Source organism: Muscardinus avellanarius (genome assembly GCF_963383645.1).
Source record: "Muscardinus avellanarius genome assembly, chromosome: 6".
NCBI lineage: Eukaryota > Metazoa > Chordata > Mammalia > Rodentia > Gliridae > Muscardinus > Muscardinus avellanarius.
In genome coordinates, this window is record NC_137791.1 from 66,573,892 (window position 1) to 66,594,300 (window position 20,409).

At 38.1% G+C, this 20,409-nt stretch overlaps 1 protein-coding gene across 3 annotated transcripts in view; it reads left to right on the plus strand.

Moving 5' to 3' along the window:
• KLHL8 (kelch like family member 8) overlaps window positions 1–19,787 on the plus strand; it is a gene marked incomplete at both ends in the record, with an annotated part of 31,205 nt that extends 11,418 nt beyond the window's left edge. For all 3 annotated transcript variants that reach the window (XM_080697842.1, XM_080697843.1, XM_080697844.1), the window contains 6 exons: window positions 2,239–2,382; window positions 5,712–5,823; window positions 11,757–11,925; window positions 12,260–12,419; window positions 18,696–18,897; window positions 19,664–19,787. In XM_080697842.1, the coding sequence (XP_080553968.1) occupies window positions 2,239–2,382; window positions 5,712–5,823; window positions 11,757–11,925; window positions 12,260–12,419; window positions 18,696–18,897; window positions 19,664–19,787 (911 nt within the window). The remainder of the gene's footprint in view (window positions 1–2,238; window positions 2,383–5,711; window positions 5,824–11,756; window positions 11,926–12,259; window positions 12,420–18,695; window positions 18,898–19,663) is intronic.
• Between the last annotated feature and the right edge of the window lie 622 nt (window positions 19,788–20,409).

Sequence of the window (20,409 nt, forward strand, 5' to 3'; positions counted from 1 at the left end):
AAGATGTTTCAGGGATAAGAGAATATAAGTGAGGTCCAGTGTATTAGTCAGCTTTTTGTCACTGTGATTAAGTACCTAGGAATAAGAACTGAGAAGGAGGAAAGCTTTATTAAAATGGCTCATAATTTCAGAGGTTTCAGTCCACAGTTGGCTGGCTGCATTTCTTTGGGCCCAATATAAGGCAGAACAATAATGGCAGAGGGCATAGCAGAGGAGAGGAAGAGGGAAAAGACTAGTGGCCGGGTGGAGTTTTCAAGGACCCCTCCCTCCAGCTAAATTCCACCACCTCCCAGGAATGGATTCCTCCAGTGATGAGGTCAGAGCCACGTGGCCCAGTCCCTTGCCACATCCCCACCTCTGAACACGACCGAACTGATAGTGTAAGAAAGGGTGAAAGTTGTGTGCCCGTCTATAAAGAAATAGTTCTTTTAAATAATTAATTTAACATGAAAAATGTTATTTCTCCTTTTTATATATTAATGTAAAGAAGTAAATTTTTTAGTTATTGAGTTTTATTTTGTAAATTTTGTTCCATAAATTTAAGGTATTTGATGACACTCTTCAAATCCAGTTTGTTTGTTTGTTTGTCTGTGACTGCTGGGGATCTGATTCAGGGTCTTGCACATGCTAGTGAAGCACTCTTCAAATCCAAATTTGAGTTCAGCATCTTAGCAGCATAGCTTGCATGCCACAGTATATTAGACACTCAAGTACATGATCTCACATGATTAAACTTTATATAGTAGATTTTAATGAAGGATGCAGCCCTCATTATGAGATGGTGTTATTCCATTTTTTCCCCTTACATGCCATGTTTCAAGGTGACCTGCATAGGTGAAATAGTAGTTTTCACTTAAAAGGAATATAATCAAAGAATAAGATGACATTCTAGGAATATAATCCCAGTAGTACCATTAAATATCTGTAATTTAGGGCAAATTTCTTAATCTTTTAAAGCCTTGGTTTATTTGTAAGCAATTTGACTATAAGATCTTTACTTTTCTAATTTTAAGACCTAGTTAAAATATTCTATTAGCTTGGAAAGATAGCACAAGCAGTTCTAGTCATTTATTTATGCTATTATTCAAACATTAAATGCCTGCTATATGGCAGGCTCTGATGCAGGCATTAAAATATGTTCTATTTGGTGTAAACACAAATAGAATTTAGTCAGCCCCTGTTTTGGGAGAATTTGCAGTGTGGCCTAAGGGAATAGACATTTGGATAAATACAGGCAATAAAATATTTCAAATGCTTTAAATAATTACAAACTCTAGTAGGACACACAAGGAAAGAGTGGTTATTTTTACTTTGGAAGGGTCAGAAAAGGTTTTAAAGAGAAATCTCAGCCTTAGTTTTGAATAATAAATGGATGTCTTCTGAATGCTGGTTAGAGAAAAAAAAGTGTTCAGTTTATTTAACACTTATTGAATGCCTAGTACATACCAGGTACTGTGCTAGTTCTTATCATGTATGCATACATGCTTAATAAACCTTAACCTAACTTTGATTCGGGTGACAACTGTCAGTATAATAGATTATTTTAATATTTTATGCAAATGATAGTTACCAAAAGTGCTGTAGGAATAGCAAGGATGAGCACTATTTGTATATTGTAGGAACATGAAGTATAGAGACAAAGGGAAGAGGCTGGATTGATCCTGGAAGATCTTCATGTTGTGCTAAGGCTTTATGTAAGGCAATTAATGCTTCTTAAAGTATGAAGGAAGTGGCCATCCTTGGACCAGCAGCATTAGTATCCTTGCAAACTTGTTAGAAATAACAAGGTACATGAGCAGTGGGCCAGGGATGGAACATGGAAAACACAAGAAAAGTTTGGAGACAAAGGGAGACTTGTATATTATAGTTATCAACTAAGGAATTGAAGAGTGAACTACATATCAAATATTGCATTGTGCTCATTAAGAAAGATCTTAACTTTGAGATTGATTAGATTTATTATGATTGACAAGAGCAATTTTATGGAGTGGATGAGGGTATCAGCCAGACTAATGGGATGTGGGCAAGCAGACAAGAGCTGACACATCCTATTCTTTGAGAAATTCAGATGAGAGGTGAATTAGATTAAATTTCTAGTAGCCTCACATTGAATATCCAAATAATTCTCCATTTTTAGCCGTTACTTAAATTTAGACATCCTAAATATTTTCCCACATTGATTAAGGAAGAAGTTTTAGAAGGCGTGATTTTTACCTCTGTCTTCTGGCTTACCTGTAGGTGTACTCTTTTGTGTGGGTGGTCGAGGTGGATCTGGTGACCCTTTTCGCAGCATTGAATGCTATTGTATCCACAAAAACAGTTGGTTCTTTGGACCGGAAATGAATAGCCGAAGGCGACACGTGGGTGTCATCTCTGTGGAAGGTGGGCCTACTTTTGCTTAAAATCATATCACTTGATCACAACGTTCTTTTTAAATACTTGAACCTTGAAAATTTTATTCTTTATTTCAGATCTTTAAAATATATTAATGAAATATTTGGGTAATGATTGTTTACTTGTTTTATGCTCTACACAATGTATAACCTGTTGCATATAGGCATAGAATTGGGAGGTATGTAGCAGGGAAAAGGAGATGAATTAAACTATTCTAAGTTTTATTTGCAAAAACTTAAACTAAGGAAAAATGTTTATTGAGGTCACTGTGTGTGTGTGTGTGTGTGTGTGTGTGTGTGTGGTACTGGGGTTCCTGGAAACCCATCTAACTCCGGGCTACACTCCCAGACCTATTTTTATATTTTTATTTGGAAACAGGGTCTCTTAAGTCAGCAAGGCTTGCTTCGAACCTGCGCGATCCTCCTATCTCCACCTACCAAGTGCGGGGATTACAAGCGTGCACCACCACGCCTGGCTTGAAGTCACATTTTAAATGTATATCATTTTTTGGTGCCACCAGATTATTACTGAACTTAGATTTTTAAAACTCATTATTGAAAATGACTTCATTGCAGAACCATGGATAAATTGCTACAAAACATTTAAAAATTATTTTTCCTAATTATAAGAGTATAAATGGGTTGGGTGTGGTGGTGCACGCCTATAATCTCAGTACTTAGGGAGGCTGAGACAGGAGGATCAAAGGTTCATTGCCAGCCTCAGCATTTTAGCTAGACTTCTAGCAATTTCGGGAGACCCTGTTTCCAAATAAAAAAATTAAATAGGGTGGCGGGTATAGGTTAGAGGAGAATTCACATGGGTCCAATCCCCAACACACACACATGTACACACACACACACACACACACACACACACGCGCGCACGCGCGCGCGTGCGCACTTTTGGGAAAAAAATAGAACATATTTTAATAATTTAAAATTTTATGTAACCCAAGCACCCAGTAATAATCATTTTACAGTTTAGCATCCAGTCTTTCCCATTTGTGTGTGTTTTATTTTTAAAAAATTGATTATATTAATAGTTTTATGTTTTCCTTTTTTTTTTTTTTTTTGTGGGTCTGGGGATGGATCCCAGGGGCATTCGGACTCCGAGCTATAACCCTTACCTTATTTTTTCATTCTTTATTTGAAACAGGGTCTCCCTAAGTTACAGAGGGCCTCATTAAGTAGCTGAGGCTGTCCCCAAACTGAGACCCTCCAGTCTCAGCCTCCTGAATCCTGGGATTACAAGTGTGCACCACCATGCCCAGCTTTATGTTTCCCACAAAAAAATAAAATACTTAGGAATAAACTTGACCAAGGAGGTAAAAGATCTCTACAAAGAAAATTATAAAACACTGAAAAACGAAATCGAAGAAGATCTTAGAAGATAGAAAGATCTTCCATGTTCATGGATTGGCAGAATAAATATAATTAAAATGGCCATCCTCCCAAAAGTGATCTATAAATTTAATGCAGTGCCCATTAAACTACCAAGATCATTCCTCACAGACATAGAAAAATCAGTCCTTAAATATATCTGGAATAACAAAAAGCCCAGAATACCCAAGGTAGTTCTCAGCAACAAAAACCATGCAGGAGGAATCATAATACCTGACTTTAAACTATACTACAAAGTCATTGTAATAAAAACAGCATGGTACTGGCAAAAAAAACCCAGATACATAGACTAGTGGAGCAGAATAGAAGACCCAAAAACAAGACCACACACTTTCAGCCAATTGATTTTTGACAAAGGGGCCAAAAACTATACACTGGAGAAAAGATAGCTTATTTAACAAATGGCGCTGTCAAAAGTGGCTAAACATATGCAGAAAATTGGAAATTAATCCCACTTTCTCACCCTGTACAAAAGTCAATTCAAGATGGATCAAAGACTTGGAAATCAAACCAGAGACCTTGAAGCTCCTTGAAGAGGGCATAGGTCCAACACTGCAACACATAGGCACAGATAAACACTTTCTCAACAAGACCCCAAAGGCACAACAAATTAAAAGGCGAATCAATACATGGGATTGCATGAAACTGGAGAGCTTCTGTTCAGCAAAGGAAACTGTCAAGAACCTCAATTGAGAGCCAACAGAATGGGAGATTTTTGCCACCTACAGCTCTGATAGAGGATTAATATCTAGAATATACAGAGAACTCAAGAATCTCAACACTAAGAAAACAAAGCATCCAATAACAAAATGGGCAAACGAACTAAATAGACACTTCACAAAAGAAGAAATTCAAATGGCCAATAAATGCATGAAAAAATGCTCAACATCACTGGCAATCAGAGAGATGTAAATCAAAACTACCCTGAGATTTCACCTAACTCCAACTAGAATGGCAGTCATTCAAAACACAACAATAGATGCTGGCGAGGATGTGGAGAAGTGGGAACTCTTAAGACGTTGGTGGGATTGCAAATTAGTGCAACCACTTTAGAAAACAGTATGGAGAATCCTCAGAAGAATAGGAACAAATCTACCATTTGATCCAGCAATACCACTTCTGGGTGTCTACCCAAAAGATAGGAAACCAAACTACCAAACTAATGCATGTGTATCTATGTTCATAGATGCGCAATTCATCATAGCCAAACTATGGAACCAGCCAAGATGTCCATCAACAGATGAATAGATTACAAAACTGTGTGATATGTACACAATGGAATTTTACTCAGCCATTAAAAAAAACTCAATTATATCATTTTCAGGGAAATGGATGGAACTGGAGGACATTATGCTAAGTGAGATTAGTCAGTCACAAAAAATAAATCAGATGCTCTCCTTAATATGTGAGAGTTAGGGACAAATGGGTCATAGGAGGAACTTAGATGAAAAAGGAAATCCTATAGAGAAGCACGCAAGACAGCCTAAAGGAGGAGAAAGGAGGGGGGAAGAGGAAAATCTCTAAAACACACAAAGTACTTAAACATATCGAAGTCAATCACTAAGCCCAACAAGGGAAGGAGGGACGGGGAGGGAATGGGGTGGGAATTGGGTAGGTGTTAAATCAGTGATGTGTACATGTATGTATACACAAGTTCTTTACCCCAATATGATGTATGAATATAATGCACCAATAAAAAATTTTTTAATAAAAAAATTTAAATAAAGAAAAAAGGAAAAATCTAAAAATATAATTAAAAAATGACATTGATCATAATGTTGAACAGTAGTTAAAAATGAACTTATTGTGACATTCTAAGCATATATTGTTTATAGAAAAATGCATATATTGTTTATATAAAAATAACAATATCATCAACTAATTGGAATCATATGAAAACGCTTCTTTATTTGACAGGTAAAGTGTATGCAGTAGGTGGACATGATGGAAATGAACATTTAGGTAGCATGGAGATGTTCGATCCTCTTACTAATAAATGGATGATGAAGGCATCAATGAACACAAAAAGGTAGATGGCACATGGAAATTTATTTTGAATGAAGAGAATGAAGTTTCCAAATTAAAAGGCCTTATTTTAAATTTTTTTCTTTTGACAAACTTTACCTTCTTAAACACATTTTGTTAGTGTCCAAAGTGATGCTTTGATATAACTTTTTATATTTTAAGTAATAGGATCACATTTTGACATACCATTATTGTAGTTTTCACTTGAATATTGCTTTTTCTTTTTGTTTGAAAAAAATTTTAGATCTTTCAGAAAAGCTGCAAAAATAGGAGTTCTTATGTGTCAGTGGTTCTCAGCTAAAGATGATTTGCCCCTTCTTGTAAACACTTGACATAGTTTGGAGACGTTTTGGGATGTTCAACTTTGAGGGTGGACAAGTTGCTGCTAGCATCTAAGGAGAAGAGTAAAGGTGCTGCTAATGATCCTGCAACACGTAGGCCACCCCCTTAGAGCATAGAGTTTTCTAGCCCCAGATGCCCGTGGTGCCAAGGTAGAAGGTATACCTTGCTAGATAGCTTTCACCCAACTTTCCATAATGTTAACAATAACATCTTATGTAGCCATGGTACGGTGATTGAAATCAGCATTGATATGACACTGTTAATAAATCTGTGTGCCATAATTAGCTTTTGTCAATTTTCCCACAGTTTCTTTCTCATCTGATTTTTCTTGTCAAATGTATTAGCAGAAAATTCAATGCACTGTGAATTCTTGAAGGGACAGTAGATGTTTTTGTTTTGTTCTTGATTTTAGGGGAATTGAAGTGTCTTTAGGGTTTATCTGTTACATAAGATACTGACTTTAGGACTAAGACATGTATTTTATCATGTTAAAATACTCCCAATTTGCCGGGCGTGGTGGTGCACGCTTATAATCCCTGCACTTCGGAGATGGATACAGTAAGATTGTGCAGGTTCGAAGCCAGCAGCTGGCTTAAGAGACCCTGTTTCCAAAAATAAAAATAGTATAAAATAGGTCTGGGAGTATAGCCCGGAGGTAGAAGGGTTTCCAGGAACCCCAGTACCACCAAAAAAAAAAAAAAAAAAAAAAAAAATACTCCGAATTTCTGTTTTTCCTACTAATTTTAACATGACCATCAACATTTTAAATGCTCATCAGTGAGCCATATGTGGTGGCGCACGCTTATAATCCTGGTACTTAGGAAGCTGAGACAGGAGGATCACGGGTTTACAGCCAGCCTTAACTACTTAGTGAGGCCTGCTGCAACTTCTTGAGACCTTGTTTTAAAATAAAGAATAAAAAAATAGGGCTGGGGGTATAGCTCAGTGGTAGAATGCCCCTGGGTTCCATCCCCAGTACCGCAAATAAAAAATAAAGTAGGACTGAGGATGTAACTCAGGTACAACGCCCCTGGGTTCAATCCCAAGAACCACATTAAAAAAAAGGATGGGGGAACAATTGAATGGTTTGATCTAGAGTCAAGAAGACTTCAAGGAGCAGCTATATATTTTAAGAGGTGTATGTTTTAGTAGGAAGGAATAAACCTTTTTTCTAATTCTGTATAATACCAGTGGAATATACAATAATTCTTCCCAGTTACTGCAATTGTATATGTCAGAAAGTTCACATATAAATTTTGTACCAAATGGGAGATTGAATTATATTACCTATTATTTTCCCTTTTTCAAATTTAAAGTTAGGGTGAAGATTTCAAAGACCAGTATATTCATATAACTAGATAATAAAATAAACTGAAGTTTCTTCTTTTTCGCTTTTTTTTTAAATTGCAGTACCATTCTACCTCCGAGCTACACTCCACACTCCCAGCCCTATTTTTTAGTCCTTTTTTTTTTTTTTTTGAAACAGGGTCTCGCTGAGTTGTGAAGGGCCTCGCCAAGTAGCTGAGGCTGTCTGCAAACCATAATCCTCCAATTCTCTGGTCTCCGCCTCTCGAATGCTGAGATTACAAGCATGTACCACCACACCCGGCCCAAAGTTTCTTCTTTTTTTTACTTGATGTTGGGATTGAATACAGCCTGTGCATGCTTGGCAAGTGTTTTACAACTGATCAATATTCCTAGCCTTCTTAAAAACATTTTATTTTGAGACAGAGTCTTGCTAAGTTGCCCAGGTCTCAAACTTACCATTCTTCTACCTCAGCTTCCTGAGTAGCTGGGGTTACAGGCATGCACCACCATGTCAGTGTGAACTGTAGTTTTATTATAAAAGAAACAAAGCTGAGTATGGTGGTACATGTCTATAATCTCAGTACTTGGGAGGCTCAGACAGGAGGATGCCAGGCTCAAAGACAGCATCAGAAAGTTAGTGAGGCCCTTTTTAACTTAGTCAAACCCTGTTTCAAGAAAAAAAAATAAAGTAGGTCTTAAGGTATATCTCAGAGGTAGAACACCCCTGGGTTCAATTCTAATACCTAAAAAAAAAGTTTATGTGTAATCCTAGCATTTGGGAAGCTGAGACTGAAGAATCATGGTTCACAGACACCCTCAACTACTTTGTGAGGCCCTTTGCAAATCAGTGAGACCCTGTTTCAAAATAAAGAATAAAAAATAGGACTGCAAGTGTGGATCGGAGGTAGAATGCCCCTGGATTTCATCCTCAGTACTGAGAAAAGAGTAAACAAACCAAAACGAACAAATTCTTCATTACTTCATAAATATGGCATGTATGGTTTTTAAACATAAGAAACATTCTGTAAGACTTAAACATGATTTGTTATCAAAATGAGCAATTTCAAGGTCTGGGGATATAGTTTAGTGAGTGGTGGATACTTACCTAGTATGAACAAGGTCTCCAGAACAATACATAAAGCAAAGAACAGTTGTTTTTTTGTTTGTTTGTTTGTTTTTTGGTGGTACTGGGGGTGGAACCCAGAGACTTTCTACCACCAGACTACACTCCTAGGCCTATTTTTTGTATTTTATTTGGAAACAGGGTTTCACTAGGTTGCTGAGAGCCTCACTATAAGTAGTTGATGCTGGCTTCGAGCCTGTGCGATCCTCCTGTTCAGCCTCCCAAGCGGGGGGATTACAAGTGTGTGCTACCACCCCCAGCAGAACGATTATATTTTTATTTCATTTTAATTTTTTTGTAGTACTGGGGATTGAGCCCATGGGCATTCTCTCTCCTAGGTATGCCCCCAACCTGATTTTTTAAAAATTATTTTGAAACAGGGTCTCACTAAATTGTGGAGAGCCTAAGGATCTGCCTGTGTCCGCCTCCCAAGGACTGGGATTCAAAGTGTGTACCACCATACCCAGCTTAGAAAAGGACAGTTTAAAACTAAACTGTGCTTGGGGTCCTTGGACTTTCTCCGGTACTAAAGCATGGAAGATTATAAAGAAATTAGAAGAGAGTTTTGCTGACCAGATTTCTTTTAGAGGAAGGAAGATTTATTTGGTCACAGTTTTTGGAGATTTGGAGGTTCAGTCCATGTCAGGTGGGCGTGCAGAGCTCAGGGCATGGCAGAGGGAAGTGGAGAGAGGGAGAGTGCGCTCTGCTCTGCTCACACATCATGGAGGCCAGAAGCAGAGAGTGAGCAGGGGGAGGAAAGACCATATAACCCCCAATGTCACACCCACAGTGCTGCTCTTAGCAGTCAGCAGTCAAGCTATGCTTCCAATTTTGTTGCATTGTTTCCGTGTGTTGACCAGATTTTTTTTTTTTTTTTTTTTTTTTTGTACTGGGGATTGAAACTAGGCAGTCTACCTTTGAGCTACACCCCTCACCTAGTTTTTAAATTTTATTTTGAAACAAGGTCTAAGTTTCAAAAAGCCTTGCTAAGTAGCTGAGGCTGGTCATGAACCTGCCAAACCCCTGTCTCAGCCTCCCAAGTACTGGGATTACAAGTATGTGCCACCATGCCCAGCTCTTGACCAAATTTTTTAGGCCTATCTTTCTATGAGAAAAAAAATCCTAGGGGAGAAAAATCTAGTCCTAAAAATGCTACTATTGCCGGGCGTGGTGGCGCACGCTTGTAATCCCTGCGCTTGGGAGGCAGAGACAGGAGGATCGCGCAGGTTCGAAGCCAGCCGCGCGCGCACTGGCTTAGGAGACCCTGTTTCCAAATAAAAATGTAAAAATAGGTCTGGGAGTGTAGCCCGGAGGTAGAAGGGCTTCCAGGAACCCCAGTACCACCAAATAAATAAATTAATTAATTAATAATAATAAATGAAAATAAAATAAAAAAATAAAAATGCTATTATTTTCCACTATCTACAGTTGATATTTTAATATTTTAATATGGCTTGCTTTATACTACAGAGCCTTAGGGAAGTTTATAACCTAATGATGGAGTAAAGAAGATTCTGGTAAAGGAAACAGAAAAATACCAGGCAGAGGTATAGGCGGGAATGCAAATGTTTGATGTTATGGAGATGAGAAAAGAGTTTTGAAGAGTAGGAAATAACCAATAATGTCATCTGGTCTTGTGGTTTTCACATCTGCCTGGATCTAAAAACCTTGTGTTCTAGAGAGCACATGCACAAACCTGAAAGTTTTATAATCATACTATTTTATAATTGTAGATTTTTACACCAGAGGAAACGGGTTAAGGAAACTGAAAATGAATGATAACATTCTTCTTATAATTCTTCCTTAGAATATCCCTGGTAAACATAGAGTTAGAATCTCTGAAATAGCCGCTTTCTCTGTTATACATTGAGCATCCCTAGGCTAAAAACCTGAAACCAAATATGCTCTAAAACTGAAACTTAAAGCAATAATCAAAAAATTTCAGATTTTGGAGGTTTTTTAAATTAATTTTTAGGTTTGGTATCCTCAACCAGTATTCTCTGCAGATAATCCAAAATTCCAAACTCTGATAAAACCCCAAATCTAATACACTTCTGGTCAGAAATATTTTATTTTTTATTTTTTTGCGGTTCTGGGGATGAAACCCAGGGGCATTCTACCTCCGAGCTACACCCCTGCCCTGTATTTTATTCTTTATTTTGAAACCGGGTCTCACTGACTTGCAGAGGACCTCACTAAGTAGCTGAGGCTGTCCGCAAACCGCGATCCTCTGGTCTCAGCCTCCCGAATGCTGGGATTACAAGCGTGTGCTACCACGCCCGGCAGAAACATTTTAGATAAAGTAAAATTGACCTGCAATAAGTATTGTGCTGGACACAGTGGCACACACCTGTAATTCTAGCTACTTGAAAGGCTGATGCCAGAGGATCATAAATTCAAGACTAGCCTTAGCGGTTTAGCAACTCTCAAAAAGGGGTAGAGATATAGCTCCGTTGGTAGAAAGCCTATAGATTCATTCCCCAGTACTGCAAAAGAAAGAAAAAATGAAAAAGAAGAAATAAAGCATTGTGCTATAAAGCTTGTAACATTAAAAACATAGAAGAATGTTCTTTTGTTTGTGGGCTAATGGAATCCTGCAACAAAATCAGTTGTACAGTTATGTGAATGAGAGTGGCTTTGACCTCCATTAGCAAGCCCCCCTCAACCCACCGACGCCTCAGTTATGCAACTGTATGTTTTAATAATTGAATATTTTGGACTTTTTAATACTATTTTGTTTTTTATTTCTTCATCATCTTATTATTGCTATTATTATTACTGTTATTAGTAGTACTGGGGATTGAACCCAGAGGCGTTTTACCTCCAAGCTACACCCTTAGCCCTTTTATTATTCTTTGATTTGAAACAAGGTCTCATAGGTTGCTAAGTTGCTGAGGCTGGCCTCAAATCCACAATCCTCTTGTCTCAGCTTCCCAAGTACTGGGGAGACACGCACCACCACACCCAGCTTCACTTTATTATTTAATCTGATATTAAAGTAGCCTGTGTAGTTTATGCACTGTATAACTTTAAGGGCACTATTCTCTTAAAGTAACACAGTTTGGTAACCATGGACTATTTATTTAGAAACTTTGATAAATCTGAAAATAACTTTTTTCCCTGGAAACAAACCCAGATGCTGATGTGTTTTATTGTTTTTGCAGGCGAGGAATTGCCTTGGCCTCCTTAGGGGGCCCAATTTATGCAATTGGAGGGTTAGACGACAATACCTGCTTCAATGACGTGGAGAGATATGACATAGAGTCTGATCAGTGGAGTACAGTGGCACCAATGAATACCCCCCGTGGAGGAGTTGGCTCAGTGGCTCTAGTAGTAAGCTATATGGCAGCTCGCCTGTTGAACTGCATTCTATGTCATCCATAATCAAATTAGGGGGTGAATTCCTTCGAACCACCCCCTCATACTATCCCTGGATAGTATGGGGCTGTAACTGTATTCTCTATTTCTATCTTTGTAATCTATTTTTGTAGTAAACTTATTTCAGTCTTCAAAAAAAAAATAGGAAAGATCTGATATGTTCATATCACCAGCATGCAAATATTATGCACCACAGTGTTTAATGCAATGCTGCTTTCTTGAACGTTCTGGGCTGCCATATAAAAATAAATTAAAAATCTAATGAAATGTTTTGTTTTTCCCCATTTAGAACCATGTTTATGCAGTAGGTGGCAATGATGGAGTGGCTTCTTTATCTAGTGTGGAGAGATACGACCCACATCTGGATAAATGGATAGAAGTCAAAGAAATGGGCCAGCGAAGAGCAGGCAATGGAGTTAGTGAGCTTCATGGTTGCTTATATGTTGTTGGTGAGTAGATATATCAGGATATACAGTATATCAGAATACACAGAGCTGTCATAAAACAACACAGTAAAAAAATTGTTACATTTAACCTGAGATGAAAACAGTCCTGAGATGTGCTTTGGGATTCATTCTCTTTTATTTAGATCTTCATCTTCCATGTTTAAAACTTCTGCCAGGTGTGGTGATGCAAGCTTGTAATCCCAGTACTCGGGAGACTGAGACAGGAGGATCACAGGTTTGTGCCAGCATCAGCAATTTAGGCAACTTAGTGAGGCCACCTGCAACGTCATGAGACCCTGTTTCAAAATAAAGAATAAAAAATAGGGCTGGGAGTGTGGTTCAGAGGTAGGATGCCTCTGGGTTGAATCCCTAGTACCAAAAAATTCATATTTTTCTAGAAATAGCAAATATATCTAAAGTAGGGGATTACATTTTTTTTTGCAGCACTGGTACTTTTTTTTTTTAATTTTATTTTATTGGTGCACTGTATTCATACATCATAGTGGGATACAAACTTTTGTAGACATACATGCACACATCGCCCAGTCAGCCCCCACCCGATTCCCACCCCATTCTCTCCCCATCCCTCCCTCCCATGCTTGGCTTAGTGGTTGACATCTAGTATTATAGCAATTTATCCAAAATTAAAAATGATAATCTCACATAACAGTTTCCTTTGTCTGATACCAAGCTTTTGATGACTTAAAGATAACATTTCAATATTTCTTTTTGCTTTCTTTCTTACCAGAGAATATTTTTTTCTTTTTTTTAGGTGAAACTATCATATATTTATTTTTCAGAAAAAAATCTATCCTGATATGGAATATGGACTCTAGATACCCAAAACAATCTCGAAGCAAAAACAAAGCTAGAAGATGTATATTTTCTGATTTCAAACCATATAAAGCTACAATAATTGAAACAGTGTAGTACTGTTCTAAAGGCAGATATATAGACCATTGGAGTTAAATACAAGCCTAGAGCTAACTTCTTCCCTATATTGTCAAGTTATTTTTGACAAGGTTTCCACGAAGATTTGGTGGTGGAAATAATAATCTTTTAACTAAATATTGTTGAAAAATAATAATTACATGGAAAAGAATAAAATTGGACCCTTACCTAATCCCACATACAAGTATTAACTCAAACTAGATAAAAGACCTAAATATAAATCTTAAGACTATAAACTTTTAGGAGAAAATCTGGGTCATAAAACCTCACAACATTGAAATTGGCAGTGATTTCTTGGATATGATTTCAATGGCACAGGCAACAGAAGAATATACAAACTCCCTAAAAAATAAAAGAAAATATTGTATATCCAAAGACAATGTAAACAGAGTTAAAAGTTACTAATAGAATTGGATAAAATATTTCCAAATGCTATATCTGAAGGTATATTAATATTCCAACTAGAAATCCTAAAAATTAACAACAATAAAGGCAAACAATACAATTTAGAGATAGGTAAAAGACTAACATAAATAATCAATCTCCACAGATAACCAATCTTAGTTGTCTGTTGGATGGAAATTCTTGTTTCTCTGGTTCTGGTGTTACCTATTTCTTCTTTGTAGTTAATCTCTTTGAGTATTTTCTCTAGCACTGGTTTTGAAGATATAAATTCCTTCAGTTTCTGTTTGTCATGGAAGCTTCTTATTTCTCCATCTAATTTGATAGAAAGTTTTGCTGGATAGGAAATTTTTGGCTGGAAGTTGTTTTCTTTCAGAGTTTGGAATATGTTACTCCAAGCCCTTCTGGCTCTCATGACTTGGTTTGGGAAGTCTGGAGTGATTCTAATTGGTTTGCCTCTGAATGTCACTTGGCCCTTTGTTTTTGTTGCCTTTAAGATTCTCTGCTTGGCTTCCACATTGATCGTTTTGACAATTATATGGCGTGGGGATCCTCTTCTCCGATCCTGTCTAAAGGGAGTTCTATAAGTTTCCTGGATCTGTGTATCAACCTCTTGCTCTATATTTGGAAAATTTTCTGCTATTACTTCCTTGAAGAGATTGTTGATCCCTTTGGTATCACTTTCTTTTCCCTCCTCTATTCCAGTTATTCTTAGGTTAGCTCTCTTAAGATGGGCCCATATTTCTTCAATGTCAGATTCCTGCTGTTGGATATCTTTTTCTAGATTAGAAACTATGCATTCATTTTTGGATTGCTCATCTTCTAAGAGCGAGATTCTGTTCTCCATGTGGTCTAATCGGTTGTTTGTGCTTTGAATTGAGGCCTTTACTTCATTAATTGCATCCTTTATCTCTTTTTGGCTCTCTCTGAGTTCTTTTCGAAGCACCTCTATTATTTCTACAGTTATTTTCCTGATTTGATCTTCTAGAAATCTCTGATTTTCTGTTTTATCAGGTTCTGATGTTGTGGGGTTGTGCACATTCATTACTTCAGTGTTATTCCTCTTTCCCATGATTTCGGAGGTTTGTGCCTTCTCTGGGTTCTTCCCTTGGGTCACTATGGCTTCACTTAAGGTGCTCTGGATCTCGAGTCTGTATTATCTCAGACCCTACTACTCCTTTACTGGGTTGTATCACAGAGTCTCCGACCCAGGGAGTCAATAGAGGCTGCTTTAAACTATGGGGGGTGCCAGGTTGCACGCTCTCCTATGGTGTGATATCTCTGCCGCCACCACTCCCTCACTGGGTCAAGTCCCAGGAGGCACAATACTGGGATTTCTCCTCTGTGGCCTGCAATTTGACTCACTGTTCTTGAGTACGTAGATGTAGCTGTACTGGACTTGGTGAATTCACTGCTGCTGCCGCCGCCGGTGGCAATATGGCACCTCTGCCACGCCCTCGGCCATGAGGCTGGCGTATTTTTTCTTCTCTGGTTTTGATTTCCACTCTGAATCCCTGCAGCGTGTGCTGAGCTCAGCCACTGGGAGCTTTAAATGCTGTCTGCGCCGAAAGATCCCGCCTGGCTGTTCCGCATCGGCTCACCTCGGCTTGCTGTAGCCGTCCGCTGAGTTCGCCGCTGCCGCCGGCAGTATGGCGCTGCTGCCACGTCCTCGGGCGCGTGTGTCTCCTCTGTGGCCCTGAGCTCTGTTCTCAGTCCGCTTTCTCTCTGGAGCCTGGTGGTTTTTTTGTTTTTCTGGTGATGGTGTTTTCTGGCTATGAAAGGCGCTCTTTTTGTGGTAATGGAGATTGGTTGTTAGCGGGACTCTTAAGCCCTGCTTTTCTCGGTCGCCATCTTCCCGGAAGTCCCCCACTGGTACTTTTTTAAAAACGTGCACTACCACACCTCGCTAGGGATTACATTTATATTTATTTATGTATTTATTCATTTATTTAGTCATACTGCGGATGGAACCCAGGGGTATTCTACCTCCGAGCTATATCCCCAGCTCTATTTTATTCTTTTTTTTTTTTTTTGTGTGTGTGTGTGTGTGTGTGTGGTACTGGGGATTGAACCCAGAGGCATTCTACCTCTGAGCTACACCCTCAGCCCTATTTCCTATTTTTTATTCTTTATTTTGAAACAGATCTCACTGTTGTGGAGGTCCTCACTAAGTAGCTGAGGCTGTCCTCGAACCTGCAATCCTCCTGTCTCAGCCTCCCAAGTCTGAGATACTATTTTATTCTTTATTTTGAAACAGGATCTCATTAAGTTGTGGAGGGCTTCACAAGTTGCTGAGGCTGGCTGCAAACCTATAATCCTCCCATTTCACCCTCTCAAATACTAGGATTACAAGTGTGCACCATTTGAAATACATAGTATTTGAAAATGTAAGGCCACAGATTGAATGTGCTTTGCCAAATTCTTGAAAGGACTACTACTTGTTTTCATTTCAAAGGAAGTTGTACTGAGTAAGTACACCAGTAGATACTTCATTTAAATGAGGCTATGCCGGTGTGTGTGTGTGTGTGTGTGTGTGTGTGTGTGTGTGTGTGTGTGTGTGTGTGTGTGTGTTGGGGATGGAACCCAGGGACATTTAACCTCCGAGCTACACCCCTGCCCTATTTTTTTATTCTTTATTTTGAAACAGGGTCTCACTAAGTTGCAGAGGGCCTCACTAAATAGCTGAGGCTGTCTGTAAACTGTGATCCTCCGGTCTCAGCCTCCTGAATGCTGGGATTACAAGCGTGCGCCACCACGCCCGACTTATGCCAATCTTCATATTGCTTTTTGAGTTAATAAAGCACTGACATGGAAGGAACATTAGAGCAGTCCTTTCGTGGTCTGTAATGTGCATGTGAATCATCTGGGGATGTTATCATACTGCACAGGAGGGTCAGAGTCTATGTTCCTAACAATCATTACTGCTTCCGTATGGTCATCCGTTCTGTTCAGCGTTAACTCAGCAAGGCTTTAAATGATTATGAAATGGAAGTATTTCTGTCAGACTATTTTAAGAATTAGAGGCGATATATGTTAAGGATCTCAAACTCTAGCACTTTGTAGTTTTCTCACAAATGAATAAATATAGTGTGATGAGTAAACCCTTCCTTTACAGAGGAAGAAATAAGTTCAGAAAAGTTGTCAGCAGCATATGTCACACTTCAGTCCATTGTACATCACTGTATTTCAGTCAAGTTGATTTAATTAAATTCAACCCATTAGAGAAGTTTTGCTTGAATTTTTTTCTTTTCTTTAACCTTGTTGATCATAATACCAATACCTCTTGTTCTCAGGAGAGGAAACTGAGCAACCAAAAGGTCTATTCATTTAGACTCACAGGAAGCCTTTAAAAAGAACTTTAGCCAGGCGTGGTGGCGCACACTTGTAATCCTAGCACTAGGGAGGCTGAGACAGGAGGATCGTGCAGGTTCAAAGCCAGCCTCGGCTACTTAGTGAGGCTCTCAGCAACTTAGTGAGACCCTGTTTCCAAATAAAATATAAAATAGGTCTGGGAGTATAGCCTGGAGGTAGAAAGCCTCTGGGTTCCATCCCTAGTACCACACACACACACAAAAAAAGAAAAGTTGAAATAACAGTCTATATTTTACCTCAGGAATATAATAAATAAATTGTTAGAAGGATTTATAGAAAAAACTGTCATCATCTAGAACATAGAGTAGGAGGTGTGGTTTTAGGAAAAATTTGTGAGAATTCATAATCTACCACCTCTGTAATTGTGCTGGCAATGATAAGGGAAACACCTGGAAAACTTTAATTTGTCTGGATGAGCCATGTGATTGAGTATAATATATTTCCTTCTCAAGCCTTTTTACTACTTAAAAATATAATACACAGAAGGAATCTCAGTCTTGCCTGCTTCTAGGAGGCTAAGGACAATTAAATGAATGCTTTTCCCCTATGTTTTCTAAATTGTCTACTTAGTCAGTTTGGTGGCACACACTTTAATCCCAGTACTTGGGAGGCTGAGATAGGAAGATCACAGCTTCATGGCTAGCCTCAGCTACTTAGGGAGGCCCTCCGCAATTTTAGATCCTGTTTCATAATAAAGAATTAAAAGGTAGGGCTGGGAGTATAGTTTGGATATAGAACGCCCCTGGGTTCACACCCCAGTTCTGCATAAACAAATACATTAATAAATAATAAGTAAATAAGTAAAATATCTTCAGTTAAATTAACTTACGTAAGTAAAATTATCTGCTTAGATACAAGGACCCCAGTCTTCCCATGCTAAGATTTTTAAGGTTGGGTATTGTGTTGCATGCCTATAATTCCATAATTGGGAGACTGAGGCAGGTGGGTCACACGTTCTAGGCTAGCCTCAGCTACTTAGTGAAACCCTTGGCAACTGAGTGAGACTATTTCAAAATAAAAAAACTAAATTAGGGCTGAGGGTGTTACTTAAAGGTAGAACACCCCTAGGCTTAATCCCCAGTATCAAAAAGGAAAAAAAAAGTTTTTTAATCTTACTATTGAGGATTATCATAACTTGAATTTTAGAATGTCTAATAATAGTTGGTGGTGGTTGACAGGTGTTGGAATGACTTTTTTTTTTTCTTTCTAATTTTCTGTAAACCATGCTAATTTTTTTTTTTTTTTTTTTTTTGTGGTTCTGAGGATGGAACCCAGAGACATTCTACATCCGAGCTACACCCCAGCCCTATTTTTTACTCTTTTTATTTTGAATCAGAGTCTCACTGAGTTTCAAAAAGCCTCACTTAGTAGTTGAGGCTAGCTGTGAACTGCGATCTTCCTGTCTCAGCCTCCCAAATGCTGAGATTACAGGCGTGAGCGACCAATGCCCAGCTCACTAAAATTGTTTTAAAAGATTAAATTAAAGAAGCTATTGAAGAAATTTAGTAGTTAATTTCTATGAAATGTAACACTGTTTTTAAATATTTTTTATAGGTGGTTTTGATGACAATTCTCCTCTGAGTTCAGTTGAGCGGTATGACCCTCGAAGCAACAAGTGGGATTATGTAGCAGCTCTGACCACTCCCAGGGGTGGAGTGGGGATCGCAACAGTGATGGGCAAAATCTTTGCAGTTGGTGGTCATAATGGCAACGCATACTTAAATACAGTAGAGGCATTTGATCCGGTGTTGAATAGGTAATTACATGTTTTCTTTATGCTTTAGTGGTATCTTTCAGTAACATTATTCCAGAGTAATCTTCTCATATAAAGAAATAGAAAGAGAATAGGCCTCCCATATTTGTGGGGATGAATTTCAATACCCCCTAGTGAATCCCTGAAACCACAGGTATTAATCCTTATATATACTATATATACTTATATGAAGTTTACTTTATATATTAGGCACAGTAAGAGATTAAAACAATAACTAAAAATAAAATAGAAGAATTATAATAGTATACTGTAAGTAATAAAATGGCCAGCATCACTATTTCTTGCTTTGGGACTATTATATACAATAAAAGTTACTTGAACACAGCATTCTGGTACCAGTACAGTTGATCTCAAATGTGACCTGGCAGCTAAGTGACTGACTCGTCTCTGCAGAGGAAGCATCAGACAAAGGGCTGATCTGTGTCCCAGGCAGGACAAGTGAGACCATGTGGGATTGCATGACACTACTCAGAACAGCATGTAGTTTAACACTTAGTAATGACTTGTTTATGAAGTTGTCCATTTAATATTTTCAGACTGTGGTTGACTACAGGTAACAATCTATGGAGGACTACTGTAATGCTGTTTGTAATTGTCAATATAAATCTTTGGAATATTTTATCTTCCTTCAGAAACCTACTGTTTTTCAAAACCAGTTCCAAAATAGGGAGTCTTTGTCTTTGGTTGGTATTTTGAGTAAAGAAGGCTTTCTTTTTAGGGTAACATTCTTTCTCTTCTGTCTTTTCAGATGGGAGCTTGTTGGATCTGTGTCTCACTGCAGAGCTGGAGCAGGGGTAGCTGTGTGTGCCTGTTTAACCAGCCAAATTCGAGATGTAGGTCATGGATCCAGTAATGTGGTTGACTGTATGTGATTTGAGTTCCAGTCACCAACCACTTAGTCATACCTGTTAGGCAAGGAAGACAACTGTAATTTTGATATGATACCCTTTGAATTTTAGCAACAACTAGAGTCTTATTTAAATGTTAATAGTTGTATTGTGACTCAGTACGATTTTTGGAATGAGAGCTAAAGAATTATAAATTTGATACTTTCTGCTTTAGCAAACAATGGAGTAGGGAAAGAAGACGGTCTAACTCGGAACCATACCTATCCTGAAAGATGTTAAAGTAGTGCCAAAACCTTAAAATTTCTCTTTATGTAAATTTTCAAGTTTTACCATTTCTTTTGCCTAAAGGTATTTACTTTAGGTAGTAGATTTTCCTAGAGGGAGATTAGAAGCTCTTCATCAACACGAAAACACATTAGAGATCTGCTTCTTTTGGAGATTGTTTCTACTTGATGTTTATGAATTTATATCTTGCTTTTTTTTTCTAGGTGTTTATTTTAAAATTTTCTGTATATTTGCAAAAGTTGAAAGATGTTTTTTTTGAGTGCCATTTGGGTGTATTCTTGGAAGCATATTGGACTGCTATAAGAAGCCCTTTGATTTGCTAGAACACCAAAAGACTTAGCTAGGAATATTCCATCTGAAT